General features: G+C 38.1%; 1 protein-coding gene across 1 annotated transcript in view; it reads left to right on the forward strand.

Annotated features, from left to right (window-relative positions):
- The first annotated feature begins 150 nt into the window (after positions 1–150).
- Positions 151–18,962, forward strand: part of LOC145493523 (E3 ubiquitin-protein ligase rnf213-alpha-like) — a 100,725-nt gene continuing 81,913 nt past the window's right edge. The window contains exons 1-5 of the mRNA XM_081473012.1: positions 151–482; positions 1,738–2,025; positions 2,558–2,799; positions 7,008–7,135; positions 17,933–18,286. Of these exons, the coding sequence (XP_081329138.1) occupies positions 290–482; positions 1,738–2,025; positions 2,558–2,799; positions 7,008–7,135; positions 17,933–18,286 (1,205 nt within the window). The 5' untranslated portion in view covers positions 151–289. The remainder of the gene's footprint in view (positions 483–1,737; positions 2,026–2,557; positions 2,800–7,007; positions 7,136–17,932; positions 18,287–18,962) is intronic.

Consider the following 18,962-nt stretch of genomic DNA (forward strand, 5'->3'; position numbering starts at 1 on the left):
TTATCGATGTTTATCGATTTTGATCGAGTATCGGAATTATCGATGTGTTACGTCCTGTTTTAGAACCAAAAAACACTAACCCTCCCCTCCCACCCCACCCTTACCACCTCCCTTTGACGACAGAATCCCCAGGCGATTTCGTTTCCAGGAATCACTTCCGCCTTTCGGAGAATACGCACGGAAATGCGGTAAAGCTCGCTGAAGATGAAGAGCGGGTCAGTGCAGGGCTGTGAACAGTCTCTGTATTCGGCTTTATTAGTTTCTCAAACATCGTCCTGAGACACCGAAAATGAAGTGTCCAGAGTGTGGAAACACTTTTCTCGGAGAAGACCACGATTTCTGCTTTAAATGTGGCTGCAAAATATTGAAGGCAAAAGAAGAACCGAGTTCACCATGTTCACCGTCAGTTGACGACAACAGCAAGGCACCCGCAACGAATGTAGAAGAATCTGACTTTCAGGAAGACACAGGCGTTTCACTTGGTAAGACTGGTGAATATAAAGTTGATACCAGTTGGACCAGTTGTTGTTGAACTAAAATAGTTTCGAGAAAAAAGAGTTAAATTGTTTCTGTCGAAGGACTGATTCACTTTCGGTTTCTGAACAACGACGTCATCCATCCCTACCAAATGTACGGGAGTTTGTTTGGTTGCCGGTGGCTTCATAGCGGTATTATAGTTTTGATCGTCTTCAATATATTAATCTTATTCTTCGGTAATAATTATCTCCTTTTGTTTCCTACAGGTAAAGGGATTTATGCACCAGTCATTTTATTTCGAAGTATAAGTGACTTATTAATTGCACCGCTAATCTGGGGCCTGGGGAAAGGGGTCCCCGGGGGAAGGAAGCAGGAACCTGCACTGACTGGTGCATTATTCTGATAATTGTAGCAGATAAGGAAGTATAGGCGGGCAAAATCTGCCTAAATGTTAAAAAATAAATAAATAAATAAATAAATAAATAAATAAACAAATAAATAAAAATAAACAATGTTTTTGAAAGTGCATACTTTACAGAAAGGTTAAGCTCGAGATATCAAGTAAATCAATGTCTGTCTGTGTTACAAAGGGGGTGGAAGGATTGTTTTGATAGCCCTCAGTTTGCTGTACAACACAACTTTTGTTAGTTTTGACATCATAACATGTGCCATCTTAGATTTACCATCTTGTATTAATAATTATCTCAGGAAAGTGAAATGTGTTGTTCCAGAAAATATCCATATCCCCATCATAGAGGGAATTTCACATAATTTCACATAATTCCTTAGGATTGTCTTCATATAGAGCATAGTGAATATATCCTTTAACATACTATGCACTAAGTGTAAAACCTTATCATAGTCAGAATCACAGAGAAGTTTAGCCTGAGTTGAACACATTATTTTGTCCAGGAGAGTTCCATTGAAAACTGGGATTCCTAGCAGGATTGGGGGAGGCCACTAGATCATGGGAGAAGCTTACATTATTGGTGGGGTCCTGACAAGATGGAATATATTTTTGACTGATAGTTTCTGGCCGTCCGTAAAGTTTCCAGATTTCCATGATATATGGCCTTGGATTTTCTTTGGAAGAGAAGAATACAGTGCTAAATACATTTGATTATAATTTTTTTCTGATCATCAATTAATTGTAATAATTAATTGTGTTTATAGAGTACCTGGAATGTCTCATCTGTCTTTCATTAATTTTTATGATTATGGACCTGTTAACTGGTGTGGTTACCACTTTACTTTCAACAGATGGAGTACAAAGGAAAAGAAAGGATGAAGGTGAACAAGAAGGGAAACCTGCAAAACGGAAGTCTGTTGGAAATGAAGTTGATTCTGTCCCTGGTGGAGTTGATGATGTGACTGCAACTGCTTTGCAGAACCTACAACTATCAAAGGAGCTACCTGAAGGGCAGCAGAAGACACTTCCTGACACAACATCGGGATTAGTACCAGCTACTGAACACCCCTTAAGTGACTCCAGGGAATCAGAGCCAATGTCTATTAAGCAGGCATCCAACACTGGGTATCAGCTTACAGGTAGATCCTATTGTATATGAAGGACAGAATTGTCCCTTGGTGGCTGTCAAATACATGTGCTGTATTATTTGTTCTTCAATAGTCTTGTAATTAACCTGGTTTATCAATTTATGTAATATTCAGGATGCCTTAAGTGGTCTTTAACAGAATGTTGTTATGAGAGATTGTCAATGTTCTTTATGTACAAGGCTCAAGCATAGTATTACAAAGTTGTAAAAGTAATGGCCCTTGTTACTAGTGGTTACTTTTGGATTCAGCAGGCTAACTTTCCTTTCTTACCTTTGGAGGGTTGAGGCCTACTTTTGGGTAGCTGATCTAGCTACCAAGAAAATTTTCACACTATATGGAGCATGAACAAGATAAATATTGTTGCAAACTTATATATTTATCATAACAAGTCTTCTTCTTGTGACAGGGCTCATTATAGGGCCAAATACTTTTGCAAATTTACTGTATGTTTACTGCATGAATAATTTACTGATCTCAAATTAACAAGAACCCTTCCTTTTGACATGCACAAATGTACATATAGCCACGGAATCTGCTACGCCTGAAGTTGGCAGAACTTGTGAGTCAGAGAAGTTGCTTAGAGCACCCAGTTCATCTAGCCCAAATGCCAATGCGCAGCAAAATCAAGAAGAAGAGGGTGGAGTCAGAGGAGAAAATGGGGAGGCAGACAGCAAGTCAAACAAGTCTGCAGGCAGCACTGCAATGAGGCAATCCACTGAGGATGACATGGGCAACAGTGATAGCAGTAGTGGCTCTGGTTCAGAGGTATTTTTGATCTTCCACTTTAATCCTACTGCTTTAACAAGGGTCCCGCACATCAAGTTATAGGATGAATAAAAGATTTTCTTAAATGCATTTTTTGTTGAGGACTCTAACTAGCTGCTACTGTGTTTTTTTTCTCACCCTATGAACTTAAAAAGTTAATGAGGACTAAATTCAAATTTGGTGACTGTTTTTTACACCAAAGAAATTACATGTTAGACAATCAAGACTCTGGGTATGGGAGTGGATTGCTGAATTAACTCTTCTTTCAGTGCATGTGGTTCTTGATCTTTTCTCTGTTTTTTTTTTGTTATTAAAAATGCCCTTGCACTGCAAATAATCTCAATAAGCTCTCCTGATTTATCAACAACTCTGAAATTCATGAAATGAGACTCACAGATAAGTTGAATGGGTGTAATGAACAAATGAACAATGATGGTGACCCTGACAACTGGAACCAATGAAACCACTGGAAATAAAACGTGATCAAGTCGAACAGTTTCATTCTGAATCTGAATCATTTCTAGAACAGCAACAGTTAAAGCTGTACAGCATGTCTGCAACAGTATTACCATGTACCTAAATCTAAACAATTACAGATAATTACACATATGTAAAGCTGCAGAAGGTACAGTAAAGCATAGTCGATGCTTGTTGAATCAGAGACCGAACTGACAAATGTAATTTTGTTAGATGTTTTTTAGAATAATATGACTGAAAAACTCAAGACGTGCATTGTCTCTTTTCGTTGTCCCTTTTGCTGCATTGTCTTCAGTTATGAGATGTGTGAAATTTATTCAAAGTTTTAACAAAAGTCATACTCCAGGAAGTATACATGAGAATGTTATGCGAGACTCATTTTCAGAGCACATTCCATTCAAACATGTGTTTAAGCCTAGGGCCAAAAAAATATGACAAAAAAGCTATATAAATAACCTGTAAAAGAGCTCTAATTTACTCTTGCTTTTTCGCACGCGATACATGACATCACACGAGAGTGCGCCTAAATAAATAACCGTGCGTGACACCAATCGTGTTTTTCTGATTTTTGTGATGTCAGTGTGACCAAATAAATGCTAATTTTCTCGCGTTTCCTTCTGTGAATTTTTTTAAAAATTCGGCTCAGTTCTAACCACATACAATTCCTATAAAATACCCTATTTTTGTTAAAATCTGTCAGAGCTAATCTAATATATTTTGAAGAATATTGGAAAACCCATCTGAACAACCTTGACCAATTCACTAATTCAAAATGTCAGGCAATATCATTTCCACGATGTGGCAAAGTATGAAAAAATTTCATCGAAGGAAAGTAGAGATATTAAGGAGTTTAGGTCAAAATGAGGAATATATCTGCCAGTCATTAGATGAGATGTTGCCGTGATAATGGCCTTAATCCAAAAATTGACAACCAAAACATAAGCCTTATTTTAACAGTACCCATACTGGTATATCTCTACAGGGAAAACTTTAAGAGAAATTAACTAAGTTTCCTTTTCTAACTTGCGCTCTATAGGGAGGGTGTTTGTAAATACTCTAGGGAGCCACCTTAACGTCTCATTACTAAATTAAATATAAATGAAGTGAGGAATACTCATGTTTGGCCTTTACTAAGAAGTCTAATATACTCTGTATATTGTATAGGGACACAATGCAGCTGCTTGGGAAGGGAGTGTAGGGTACATGATTTGGCTGTAATGCATGGTGAGCAAGCAAAGATGACAAAAGTTCAACTGGAAAACCTGATCCTAGCAAACCTTGCCACTCCCCATTAAATTCAATTAATATTAATTCCACTTCTTGTGTCATTAATTAATGAAGAGAGAACACTCATGTTGGGCCTTTACTGAGCAGTTTATTATATTGTACTGGGACACAATACAACTTCCCAAAGATGGTGGTCCAGAAATATTTAAGAAAGGGGGAATATAAGAGTTTGCATATTGATAGGATGTGAGTCCTATGTGGGTAATTTGGCATGGTACCCTGAGAAAGAGGCTCAGGAGTAAGCGAATATAGCATTTATAACAATCCGAAGACCATTGTCCAAGCAAGTTGATTACCTAGCACTTAAGGCCCACAACAGAAACGGATGTGGCCCCTCCAATGTGTAAGTTGTGACCACTGTGTTGGGGGGGGGGGGGGGGGGGTCTTAGCCAGTAAGCCAGAGTGGAGGAGAAACAAAGTTCATTAGGCATTGGCAGGTTAGAGGAGATCCCAAAGAGAGATGAAAGTGAGGGTCACTGGGCTGATAATCTGGTTGTGTCTTTTGGAGGTGCCAATTTTGGCTTCACTGCATATACAGCACAGACGACATGTTTGGCATGACCAGTGTAGAGAACAGCCCCACAACACTGTTTATCCGTCTTGGATGTCTTAACAGTTAACGTGAGATATTCCTCACCTGTGGGTGTCGTTGTCAGGCTCATATCGCAGATTAGCAAAGCTCAGGTCTCAGAACTGCACAACTTGCAAGCGAGATAAAACATCAGATGGGGCATTTCAATGCTGGGAAATTGCACTGCCTTATATAAGTACAATGTTAAACTTGCAACAGATATAAAAAGGTAAATATTAGTGTCACAAGATGTTAAACAATTGGTACTACTGGATGTGAGTATGTGAACTACAGCTTCACAGTGATCTTGTGTGACACTAAAAAAGCCGTAGTCCTCACAGTGGTTGCTAAGGCAATAGCAATAAAAGAAATAAAGAGTTCTTTGAAGGTAATGGAGTGGCGACTCTGAATGCCAACATTGTCAAATGTGTCACAAAGCCAAAAGTCCCCAAACATGGTGCCGAATGACCTTGTGCAGACATTGGTGTACAAGTGTAAACATGAACTGGTAACTCATTGTTTATCATAGAACATGCTCATGCCATTCAAATCCTGTAGAAACAAAAGCCACTAGGTTAAGTCTTTCAAAAAGTGATTGCCAAGCTTGCTGTGGTGACTAGGGTGTCAAAGGGGACATTGATATACCTGCCAACTCTCACCCATTATGCGTGAGTCTCACGCCTATGGATCTAACATTGTGATCTCACACATTCAGACCAATTTCTCATGCCTAACTGACAATAGCAAGTGTAATTGCTTAAAAGCTGATTAAAGAAATTCAGTTTTTTTTTTTCGGCGAAAAACAGTTGGTGAGTCCAGCAAAAAAGCGTCTTCAAGCTTACTCCGTTATGTGTATTGAGTTCGCGATACAAACTTATGTTTAGATTGTGTGACATGACATGTCTTGGAAGTCATTGGGAAATCTTCGGCAATCATCGGAAGTCATCGGAAATCTTCGGCGATCTTCGGAAGTCTTTGCAGATCTTCGGCAATCTTCGGAAATTCAGGTTCTGTGGAGACGAAAAATCTCACGCATTTTACTGAAAAAAAGTTTACAGGTATACATTGATGTTTTTGGAATTGCGGTATAGGACAATTATTTTTGCGGTATTTCGGTAATTTTCATCTTGAAATGTGGTATTGCAGTTATTCTCTGAACCTGTGTGATGGGGATTTTTTTTTGTATTTGGGATGGTATTAGAAATTATTCCTACAAGTCCTCTAACATTTCCCGAGCCTTTTTCAGTAAAGGCATTGCACTGCAATTTGCTTCAGTGGACTTGCTGCCTCCCTCTTCATATTCTTGTGTTAAGTGCTTATATTTGTTTGATGTACTTCATTGCCTGAATCACTTGGGGCATATATACTTCTTCTCCTGGTATGTGCTTCACAGGAAAATGCCCCTGTTTACCATGCACACTTAAGACATACAGGTCTTGCCAGAAGCTGGACATTTGGCTTTCTCATAATGATGATCATTTTCCTCTTAATGACTGCATGGCCCCAAGAGAAACAGTGAGTTTTGTTTCCCCAAGACCCTCAATGTTTCAAGGTACATGCAGCCTGATCACATGTGAGTCAAAAGTTCCAGTTGTTGTTAATGTTGTTGATCCAGATTTGATCAAAAGCTGATCATGATGAAATAGATATGGGAACAACATCATTTTTGTGTTCTTCTTCAGCCCATGTAAAACCAGTACTGCAAGGGTGTCAAATGCCCCTGGCATTGTCCCAAAAATAATTAAATGCGTGGTCCCTGGATTTCAAATGCCCCACCCTTGGGATCAGGAAACAAGAAAATACTTGACTGGGGGAGAGGGTCAGTCTGGGCACTGCTTGAATTGACTGGTGGATATTGTTTAATATATTGAAGGAAGATGAAGTAAATCAGCCAAAAGATAAGATCAAGAGAAAAAAACAAAAAAGTGCTTCCAAGAGGCAGAGGGAGAAGAGACAGGACCAGAAAAAAAGGAGGGAAGCTGAACAGCGAGAAGCAATTCGGTAAGTTATCTAAAACTTACTTTTCTTGTTCAGTTAGATAATGAGGTCAAGTCACTAACCTCATGATTGAGGAGATCCTGTTAATGGGTACTTTCATTTCCTTTATACAGTTTTTAGTATTATTTCGGAGTTGAACAAAGAGTTTCCAGCAATCTGATTGGTTGAGCAATTCCTTATATGCCACATTTCAAGGCCTGGTTACTAAGCTTGCCACCTTTGCCATCTCAGCAAGTAAACATGGTGGACAGTTGCTGAATTAATTTTTCATTTATTCGGAAGACATCACTCCAAGTCCAGAATATTTGAAAGGATGGAGAATTTTCAAAATGAATGCTAGGCAGTGGTTACGTTGATCACTAGCAAGTCAGATCGATTGACCAAAATATATTTTTCTTCAATCTAAAGCCACTCATTTTAGACGACAATGACAGCAATGAATGAAGTCAACAACGATAAAACAAAGGTATTGGATGAATGTATTTTTCATAGTGTTTCGCTTGTTTGTTTTACCGCTGAACTGGAGTAAATTGATTCACAATCGATGTACATGTAAGCTTTTTATTAAAACTATGGCTGCATATCAGTATGCAAACAAACAATTGGGTCTGTGTTTTTATGTGTTAGTCCGCTATTCTGTAGTCCTCTTTGTTCAGCTCTGAAAATTATACTAATGCAATTATTCACCAAAGGCGAAGTGAACATTGGCGAATATTCACCTTGACTTTTGACTTGATGAACAGTCGCCAATGTTCACTTTGCCTTCGGCGAATAATTGAAGGCTTTCATACAAAAAGGGCATATATGGCTTTTTGGGCTGATTTTTATTTTTTGCAGGATTGAGCTAATTTTTGGCAGACTGACTTGTTTTGACATGAAATCAGTGTTGCGTAATTGTTTCTGTTTATTTTTGTGCTTCGTCTTCGAGAAATAATGTATGCAAAAAAAATCAGTTTTTCAAGCAGCATCCTTTGGAGTGAATCCTTTGAAGGTGGATTTTGATGCCACGCAAACTTAAACGGCTACCTTTGGCAGCTTCGTGAGCACGACAGCATTTTTGAAAGAAGTGGAGAAATAGACTGGGAAAAAAAATTGACCACCTTATTTGCTTGTGCTAACGAAGCAACAGTAAGAGATTAGCGTAATTATATGAACGATAAAACTTGTATTGGTTTGAACAACTAGCAGCAAATGCCACGCTTCGGTGACTTCATCATTTAGCGAAACAAAAGGTTTCGTGCAACAAAAGATCTCCTAAAGATGCCCTTGGAAAACTGACCTTTTTGCATTCGTTATTTTTCGAAAATGAAACGCAAATCAACAAAAACAGTTACGGAGCGATGCTTTTCATGTCAAAACAAGTCAGTCTACCAAATATTAATGCGATCCTGAAAAAATGAAAATCGGCCCAAAAAGCGATATACGCCCTTTTTGCATGAAACCCTTCAATTGTTAATTATTCTGACTTCAACCTGATTCTGTTTTTTATCTAAACCATTGCTTATTACAATACTAAAGAATGCTTCTTGGTCAAGCCCTAGGGCAATTATTTCTCTTGGGGGATCTGCATTATCTTTAAAGCTTTGTAAAATAATAGTCAGTCTTTCTTTTTTGTGTGGGATTTCCCACACTTTGTCAACGCCAGCAATATTTATTTATTTGTCCAGGAGAGCAAAGCGTTTGTCACGTGTTTTTTACTTGGCGTGTAGACTGGGTTCCACTGGCAAAAGGTTGAGTGTTTTTGTGCAGTGGCCATTAGTGTGATTTCTCTTAGCGGGTGTTGTTTTTTGGTGAATTTTGACTTGTTTTTGAGATTCGGAAGGAGTGTTAGGCCTTAGGTCTTAGTCTTTTTCAGACACTCGCTGCCATATTTATTGTTCACATGCCATTTATTATAAGGTGGGTAAACATTCGCTTTCTGTATATGCACAAAATTCTTGGATGAATAAGGAACAATCAGTCAATTATACAACAATCATACGAAGTTCCAGTTCTCGAACAGAACTTTCTGCAATTACATATTTAAATTATGTCACATTGAAATTCCTTCGATTGGATGAAAATCCTGACAATTTCTGCAGAAATGAAATTTTAGTCATATGTTCTAGTAAACATTGTGCGTGTCGCGCCGTGCAGTCTGCAACTGTCGGAAGAAAATTTATGCATGATTGACTTCATTACTTTCAACTCCCATCTGTTGCTAAAATCAGCATTTTTGTATCAACAACCAAAGTTTTACGGACAGATATAAAATAATAACAAAGCCCAGTGTTTTCCTGTGTATATATGGTTAGCAAGTTGAGGTCCTCTCGACTGATAAACCATGATTTCTTGATACGTTGTGTGACGGTGCAGTTTCTTTAGACTCACAAATTTAAAAGGACTAAATATTTGCATTTGCCTTCAAACTTCACGCTAAACATTTTCTAGTCATGCTTAAGCACAAAAGTTAATTTCTTGAAGTATTACTTACGTTCAGTTTTCTCAGCTGGAAGCATGAATATTAGGTGACATTTGCAATCGGAGCTGATTTATCGTAAACAAACTCCGTGCAACCATCGACCGATTCTAATATTTCCGCTGAGGAATAAAAGTAGACAACATTTCTGATGCCGTTCCATGTACATTAAGGTGGGGAGCGTCTGTGTAAGAGCTGAGGTTAATTGAACTATTTGTCTCCACTGGAACTAATCAACACATCCCAGGACAAATGTAGCCCATGAAATAAAGCTGTTCCCACAGTAAACATCCCCAAGCCAACGCGATTCAAAAGTTGTCTTCGTGAACATTAATTGTCCCAGTTATGTAGCACGTCATCTGGCATCCCGATGAAACAGGCCACGTTAGTGTTGATTGCACGGTCCAGAATCACAACCAAAAACTAAACCTTTGCGTGTGCACTTGCTTTTCAATGATGCCATTTGTTTTCACTTCTGCTGCGAAAAACAAGCCTAACTTGCAAAATGTGTTTACTTTAATGACTCTTTCAATGACCTCCCCCCCCCCCCCGTAATAACTTGGGGCTATGTGTATGTCTGCTGACGTTTGTTTTTGTTTTTGTTTGCTTTTTTTTTTTTTTTTGCTGGGTTTTAGTATACATTGTGAAACAACGGTTACATGGGATTTTGCCAATTAACAAAAATGGCACACGGAGGAAAGCCATTTTTCTTTTCCTTTTCGGTTACATATTAATGACAAACAGAGAAACGTGATTTGCTCGTAATACCTTGGACATCAAAACACCAATGCAACTTACTACATTAAATGTCAAGGGCGCTGCATGCGATATTTTTGATGTATCCATGGGCATTAACCACGGGAAATTTACCTCTGGAAATATTGGTCATACTCACTAAATGCAGTTTCGTGGTCATTTACCACGGTAAAGAGATCCGTGTAACTGAGCCCTAAGGGAGTGAATTTCCCGGAAACTAAAGTCCAAACATATTTCTCACGTAACCGTTTTTTTGTCTGCAGCTTGGGATCTTATAAGCAGGACTCTACGGTATCTTTACTTGACATTCATCACTACAAAACAACAAAATGTATAACTATTCACTGTAAAGCTACAATTTCTCTGATTTATCCATAGCACATCAACTCTTATTTGACTGAAATCCCACACAAGTTCACATTGCGGACCTGTTTTTTTTTTTTTTAGGGAGGGGAGGTGAACCAATATATCTTAATGGCTTAACCCTATTTAGACTGGGCTTCTTTTTGTTATTTTCAGAGAGGGGGTTGGGTGGCTACAAACAGCAAAGGAAAGCAGCAAAGGAAAAGTTCCTCTTTCTGAAATCAACACCCTATTATCTTTAAAGATATTTGGCAAAGCTAATTACCTCACCGGAAATGAACTTGTTGTTTCAACCACATACTTGTCATATTGCGTGTGCGACCCGCTTGTCTATCTAAAATTTTATGTATGGAAGATATGTTATTATGAGTTTGCCTGTGAACTCAAATTAATCCGACACTGTATAAACCAAAATCGACTCCTAAATCTTCATTTAAAAGCTGAAATTAAAAGCACTCCGTTGATCCTACAAATAGCAAAGGAAAGCCACAAAGTACAAGTTTCTCTCTCTGAAATCAACACCTTATGATCTTTAAAAATATTTGGCAACGCTAATTAGCTCACCCAAAATTAATTTGTTGTTTTTACTGTATACTTGTCGTCAATGAACATTTATATTGTCTTCACCCTGACAAAACGATTATCGATTGTTTAATCACAACTGCTCTTTTGTTGACAGAAAATATAAAACAACACATTTCCAAAACTTCATAAAAACTGAAAACTGCGAATGAATCGTACCCTGACTTCATTAGCACTACTGTAAATTTGCTATAACTGTACACTTGTCATATCAATTAAAAGCACTCTGCTGATCCTACATGTACAAACAGCAAAGGAAAGCTGCAAAGCCTTCACCTATTGCCTGTGCGACTTACTTGTCTATCTAAACTTGTATGTATGGAGGATACAGTATTGTGCAAAAATAACGCAAGCGAAATGCGCATGTTTCGTTCTTTGTTCCCGTGACTTTTCGACGAAAGTTCACACAAAAATTCAAGTGAAATTTCATGGCGTATCGAGCGATAATTCGCTTGAACAAAGGGCAATTTTTCTTCGAAGTTTTGTTAAGCTAACGAAAATTCATGAGCACAAACGATAATTTGCCAGGCAGTGCACAAAATTTTGCAACGTATTGAATGACAGTTAGGCAGCGTTCGTGCAATTTTCTTTTAGCGACTGATACGAACAAACAGTTGTGTAACTTACAAGCGATAAATTTGTAAATATGTGCAGATGAACTGTTTGTAAATACCTGCCAGTTTGCAGTCATCATCACTGATTAAGGGGATAACATTTTATCTATGACAAATACGTTACTAAAATCTTACTTCGCTTGCTCAAGTTCAGCTTGGGCCCAGTTTCATACGCAGAGAATTAGAATACACTGAACCGCATTGTGAAGACAATGAGCTCAGTTCATTCCACAAACAAAACAAAAACATCTCCAGTTCTGTGTACTTATGCTGCTTAAGTAAATAGTCGCAAACAATTCATGAGGGTTTTTCAATCTGAACACTCGTGCACGCTTGCGAATCCATTGGGCTGTTGTTTATTTCCATCCCAATCCAGGGCTCAAAATTAACTTTTTCGTTTAGGAGCCAGCTGGCGACTAGCGGAAAAAACGGTCGCCAGATCGTAAATTTTGGTCGCCAACTTATTTTATATAACTTACACAAGAACACGATTTTGTACGTTACTTTGCATGCAAGAAAAGTCACAATTGAAGAGCGAAAACAATTAGAAACAACACGAATAACACCATAGTCATTTTAAATGAAGCGAAGCAAAGATGTTTTGAGTCCGTGGTTTTCCTTGTGAGACAAACACGGGTCCTTGCGTATTTTCCCTTTGCTACTTCTTTGAAATGCCGTTCTTTATTTTCGACTTGCTTTCCTTGACGCCTTTCGCTGTCGACAGTTTGGTGAAATCCACTTTCCCTACATCAACAACTGATGAAGGATTCAAAGTTTGGATTAACCTTTTGGCTGAATCTTCATTCCCTGCACATAAAAACTCACATAATTCCTTCAACTGATTGGTATCTGCCATCATTTTCGTGGCAAATGAAAAGCACATGGTGTTGAAGTGCGCCTGCGATCCCAGTTTCGGAAGAAGCCGCTGAAACAATATGGTGCGCCATGAACGCAGTATCGACATGTCGAAATACATTGAATTTTTTTGATTATCTTGTAATATTCAAACATTATTTTACTGGGGACGGAAAGGTGAGTTGCATACTAGCTACCATATCCGATTGATTTCCTAATATAAAGATTTAAAAACAAAAGTTGTGCCGTGGTTTTCTTTAGTTATCAGACAAAACGCGAATCGCCAGCTGGCGACCAGTTCTGAAAATTTAGTCGCCAGTGCTCAATTTTTGGTCGCATTGGCGACCAGTGAGTCGCAATTATGAGCCCTGCAATCCCCTTGTGGTTGTTTATTAAAATTCTTGAAAGCCCTGAAAACTTTTCGGGCCTGCAAAGCCATTTTTGAGTTATTTTTTTGTAAAAAAAATACCTCTTAGTCGGCGCGTCGGGTATATTATGGACGGGTCAATGGGCGAGTGAGTGAGTGAGTGAGTGAGTGAGAGATGTATGTATGTCACACCAATCAGATTGGATCTACTATGAACAGCCAATCAAATTTCTTGTTGTAAAGGTAAATGGTACGTGAGAAACACAACGTATGTATAAACACAAGGACTTTGGTAATTGAACAATAAAGAGTGACATGTATGTTGCCGGTTTGCGATTTTTAGTCCCGTTTGGAGGGGAGTGTGACAGTTACATACGTACATTGGGTTGTTTTAGAGTGCATAATTTTCAGTGTAATGGTGGCTAGTTATGAACGAGATGAGTCTTGAGTTTTGAAGCAGTTCATGAGTTAGTAGTAGGCAAATGGCACGAGATATTTTTTAAGGGTAACTTGATACTTTTGTTTTTCACAAGGAGTTAATTCAATTAGAGGTCACGAATCGTCGGTTCTAGTTCTTAGGACATGTTTTAGAGGAGACGAGACTATTTAGATTTGAAGCAGTTCTAACGTCTACAATAGTAAGTGCAGGTAACGATTGCTTTGTTCTTATTGCATGCAAATATAATGAGATATTTTTATTTTTTAGTTACAATGGGTAATTTGACACTCTTGTTTTTCACAAGGTGGTAAATTCAATTAGAGCTGATGAATCGTCACCACTTGTTCCCACGAGATGTTTGCTATTTTTAGTTACAAATGGTAACTCAACACTTTTGTTTTTCACATGGGAGTTTTTCACGTGATTGGTGATTGAGGGAGTTATGCATGTGCGAGTGTCCGACCAATCACAGTGTGGGTTGTATCAAAGAACGAATAAAATTGCCTGTTAGAAAATAAGATGGTGTCTACATTAATCTGGAGACATGTCAGATTACTGTAGTTTCTTCAGTCAAACATTTTATGGCTTACTATTTAGTTATCTTACCATTACCGATGTAACATTGTATGTACATCATAAACTCCCAGTTTCTTTCTTGCTGTACATCGCAACCAAAAAACTTGTCAAATCAACCAAATCAACCAAATCATTACTGTAAACAGTTCCATGAATGCTGCTATCTCCGAGACTTATAGTTCACAAAAAAACAACTCTTGCACGCCTCGCGTCCCTATGTTTAGATAATCTGTACCTAAAAACTGAGAGGTGTATATGCCTGAAACTTCTTGTATGAAGAGAACCTCTGTTCATATTAAGAATATGCGGATAAAACTGCACTGTAATCATAGGGTTTGAGATTTTGCTATGGCTTTCTGGGTGTGAAAACTTTTCGGGACCTTTGAGAAACGGGCACCTGGCCCAAGTTGTTCGAAGGCTGGATAATGCGTTATCCACTGGATAAATCGGATGGTGATTTATCCGGTGGATAGCATTATCCACCTTTCGAACAACCTGGGACTGAGGTCACTGGGTGTTGCTTTAAGTCTTCAAACAGTTCACATTTATTTTGCTCCGTTTTCGTCTCCTAAATAATCATTTGGACTCTAACTTACAGGGATAAACAGATATGGATGACTGCAACAACTATCCGTTTCCAAAATTTGTTAAGAGTTTTTACTTTTAATATGAAAATTCTAATATTGCGGCATAACGAGAATATTACATATATCACAGAAAAACTAGAGAACTGATGTGTGACCTTCTACTATTGTGAGATCTCGGATGAGCTGACAATAAGCGGTCCGCTGCAGAGTCCAGCCTTGCTGTTGGCAAGATCTTCGTACGGTGGACAAACTCACGGCAATCCCACAGTTTGCTAGCTTCTTCTGAATCTGTTGGCTATTAGTCTCATCATTTTTTCGCATCTGTTGATCTATAAATGCTTTTGCATCTACAGACAACTTTGTTGGTCTTCCTGAGTGCGGTAGATTCACCATGGAGCCAGTAATTTGACTAATTTGTAGTTTCTTGATGATTTGAGAGACACTAGCGAGGGTTACTAGTAAACCTTCGTTCTTCAATGACCTGAATACTCCAGCTGGGTGGAGATCTTAAAGGAGCTCGATTCGAGTTCTCGTATAATTTGAAACTTTAGGCCTGATGACTGACCAGCGAGGTGCTATCTTCAGTGAATGAGCGAATGATTTCTGGTCTAAGAAATAACACACAGACGGTCGCTATGGCAGCAAACTGGTTCTGAGACTGGGGTCTGGTGCGAGAAAAATTGTGTGGTTCTACATGCTGTGAAAATGGTGTTTTGGCAAGTGTATAACATAGTGATTAAGTACAATTGCATTTGTTTATCGGAACCGTGGTATTTTGGGGTTTTGGATCAAGTCAACAATTTAGCATTCCTTCTGAAATAACCAGGTGAGTTTCATAGCTAACATTTCGTCAAGCTGTGATGCTATTTCAGATTAATGGCTTCTTTCGTGTGCAATGATTGGGAAGGTCATTTATATATTTCACTCAGCGAACTGTGTTTTGAAAATGCTCTTGGCCTATTGATAAACAATAGATTGAATTTTCGGGAGGAGCGAATTATCGTTCGAAAATTTGCAGTGAATCATCGTGCAAAGCGAATTATCGTTTAAAAAATCACGTGGATCAAAACAATAGGTGTCATGAAAATGCATGGAAATTTTGTGGAAATATCGTTTCAAGCGAAATTTCTTTGAAAAGTCCTGAAAAGGCAGGAATTTTGTCAAAATTTGTTTGCGTTACTTTTGCACAATACTGTATGTTCTTATTATGAGTTTGCCCGTGAACGCAAATTTATCTGATACTGTATAAACCAAAATCCACTCCTAAATCTTCTTTTAAAAGCTAGAATTAAAAGCACTCTGCTGAACCTAATTGTCTCATTTACTAACTCCCAGAGTGCATTTCACATCCACAGAGGGATAAATTGTGCACAACATAAGCGCGATGGACATAAGCGTGATGGACATAAGCACGATGAAATAAGTGAGAAATCACTATCCAAAGGAATGCAGCATGCGGGCTTAAAGCAATGACGTCACACAATAATGCGTCATAGCTTAATAAATGAGATTAGGATTTTGCATATAAACTCTATAACAAATTCGTTTACTGAATCAACAATCACATACTGAGCTGGTGCGGCCTGTGGCTAAATAATAAACATTCAAATATTTGAACACTATTTTGTAACTTGAACCAATAAATTGTGAGTCAAAAGTAAATGCGAAAACTAGTGTAAGAAAAAAACAGAACTCGGTTTGCCCAATCTACTTGCTTTGTGCAGTCTGCATGGTCTGCGTTTTAACTTGCTTGCCTCTCATGGAACCTGCAGGGTAACAGAGAGAGGGGGAAACCATGTAACAGCTGGAGAAGGGAGACAGAACCCACAACACAGTTGAAGGGCTACACCCAGATTCAATTGTTTGCAACTGAGTAATTAACGATCCTGTAATAAAAGTGCCTTCATGGGTCATTGTTAAACATGATAGCTCAGTTGGTAGAATGCAGGAATGCAGTAATTGCCTATGATCTTGGGTTTGCCAGTTCAAATCCGATTCAAAGGTTTTTTTGCTACAGATGAACAACAATTGGATTATTATTTTCTGAAGCCCTGCCATATTTCTTGCAAATTCAGCGCAGATGCCATGCATGAAATAGTTATTGCTTGGAAATTTATGTGTAGGTTATGGAAAGAAAGTCTGAAAACTTAAGTGGATAAACATTGGCATTGATCACACTATCACATGGTGCATTATAGGCCATGATCAGAATTTTCATGCAAGTAAATCCCTCTTTCTGAACTTTTCATTCATTTGAGAAGCTGAGTGTATCCTAACTGCTAACATGAGTTCTACTCCTCTTATATCAAGAGATCCAGGGCTTGACTTGGTTTGAAAGGCTACACATGTGAAAACAAGAAGAATACATGTAGTTTGGTATTCAACATTCATTTCACTCATTTGATGAGTATGAAAGTTAAGGGAAAAAAGAATGAAGTTTTCTTAGGGGTTGACTTGTATGACCAAGTGTGAAAAGTTAGTTGCCAGTCAAAAAAAATCCACCCACATTGGCGACCCCAGTGATTGCAACGTTGACATCTGAGATCTGAATTATAATCAAAATTAATGCACTGACACAAAAATTATTTCTATGCAGCATGCCAAAAAGTGGGTTTGCTCCACTCGTCCTGGAATGAATTTTCAAATTTACTGACCAGTCCTCTAACATACACAATCTGTTGATCCCTTCAGGCACAAAGCTCAGTCAACTGTTGTTCTACTTGTATCTTAAAAGGTTGTGCCTCAAAGTGATAATTGAATGCAGTATTGTTTCTGCTAGGAAAGAATATATGCGTGATGCCCCAAAGTTTGTGAAGATCAAAATAATACGCCCTCAAAGTTTGGGATCAAATTATTAATGATCATGACCAGTGATTCGTACACAGTTGTTTAAAATCTCAGTGGAAATTAGGTTTGCTGTATATATTAGTACTAATTTAACTAAGGATAATAAATTACCTCTACTGTCAGAATTAGTTGAATAAAACCTACTTGAGTAAAGATAAAAACCATTAGTCCAAATAAACTATACTTTTTTATGGTTATTTCCCTCCCCAGAAAATCAAGAAATCAACAAAACAAAACATAAAAATCTCTGCCACAATCTTGTTTGTGCACTTGCCTTGAGATAAATAAACAAATAAAGAAATTGCAAATAATTGTGGTTTGGTCTAAAATTAATTTTTTTCCCTTTGCTTTCTTAGGAAAGAAAGAAATGGAGGCAATGTTGATGAAAATAACAAAGATGCCTACCAGACAGAGCAGAAAATGAGAAACAAGAATTCTATAAAAGCAAGCACCAAAGATCAAAAGAGCAAGGGAAAAGGGGCTTCAAAGGGAAATAAAAAAATGGCACAAGATAAGATGAACAATGAAAAATCTACAGACTTTGAAGGTTTTGGGCCTGGCTACCAGGACAAAATGACCATTATCTTTCATGCTGTACTTGCACCTCACTTCAGTTTTGAGGGGAGCCGTGGAGACAAGATCTTTATGAGATTTGGTAGACTACAGTTGGGGAGCTTCAAGAGTAATGTTCTGGAGTTGAAGCCAGTAAGGTAACATTGCCTATCTGCCCCCTAGTGAGACCAGAATCTTTGATTTGTACCCCTTAAAGCGAGATGATGAGCATACCCTAAGGCTCGAAATTAAAAAATCCTTATGTCGCCATTTTGCAACTAAGTGGTAAAAATTAATAGCCGCCAAGTTGCCAGATTGTTAAATCAAATGGAAGAGACAGTCCACAGGCATACATGATGTACTCAATGCTCAAGGGTTTGCAATGCATTATAGGGCGATTTCAAACAGGGTAGCCATTTGGAAGTTTTCCAATGTGAGAGAGAATTGTTCACTTTAGAGTGTTTTAGAATAATCAAACATGGGTTTGTTTTGTTACAGTTGAACCTTGATTATCCAGACTCGTTGGGACTTGAGTAAATAGTCAATAATCAACAGTCTGGATAATCAAAAATATGAATATTCAGGTTTTAATCTATTTCACTTTAAAAAGTGCAAGAAGCATGAGATAAACAATGTATTCAAGACATGTATGAATGTAAATGTAAAACTTAATGTGGACTGGATGTTGGGGATGGTGGATGGCAGACAGCAGGTGGAAAAATACGGATGGAAAAATGCGGATGATAAAATATGGATGGAAAAACGCAGATGATAAAATGTGGATGGAAAAATGCAGATGACAAATGCAGATGGAAAAATGGTGAGATGGAAAAA

Source organism: Orbicella franksi, chromosome 1 (genome assembly GCF_964199315.1).
Source record: "Orbicella franksi chromosome 1, jaOrbFran1.1, whole genome shotgun sequence".
Lineage (NCBI taxonomy): Eukaryota > Metazoa > Cnidaria > Anthozoa > Scleractinia > Merulinidae > Orbicella > Orbicella franksi.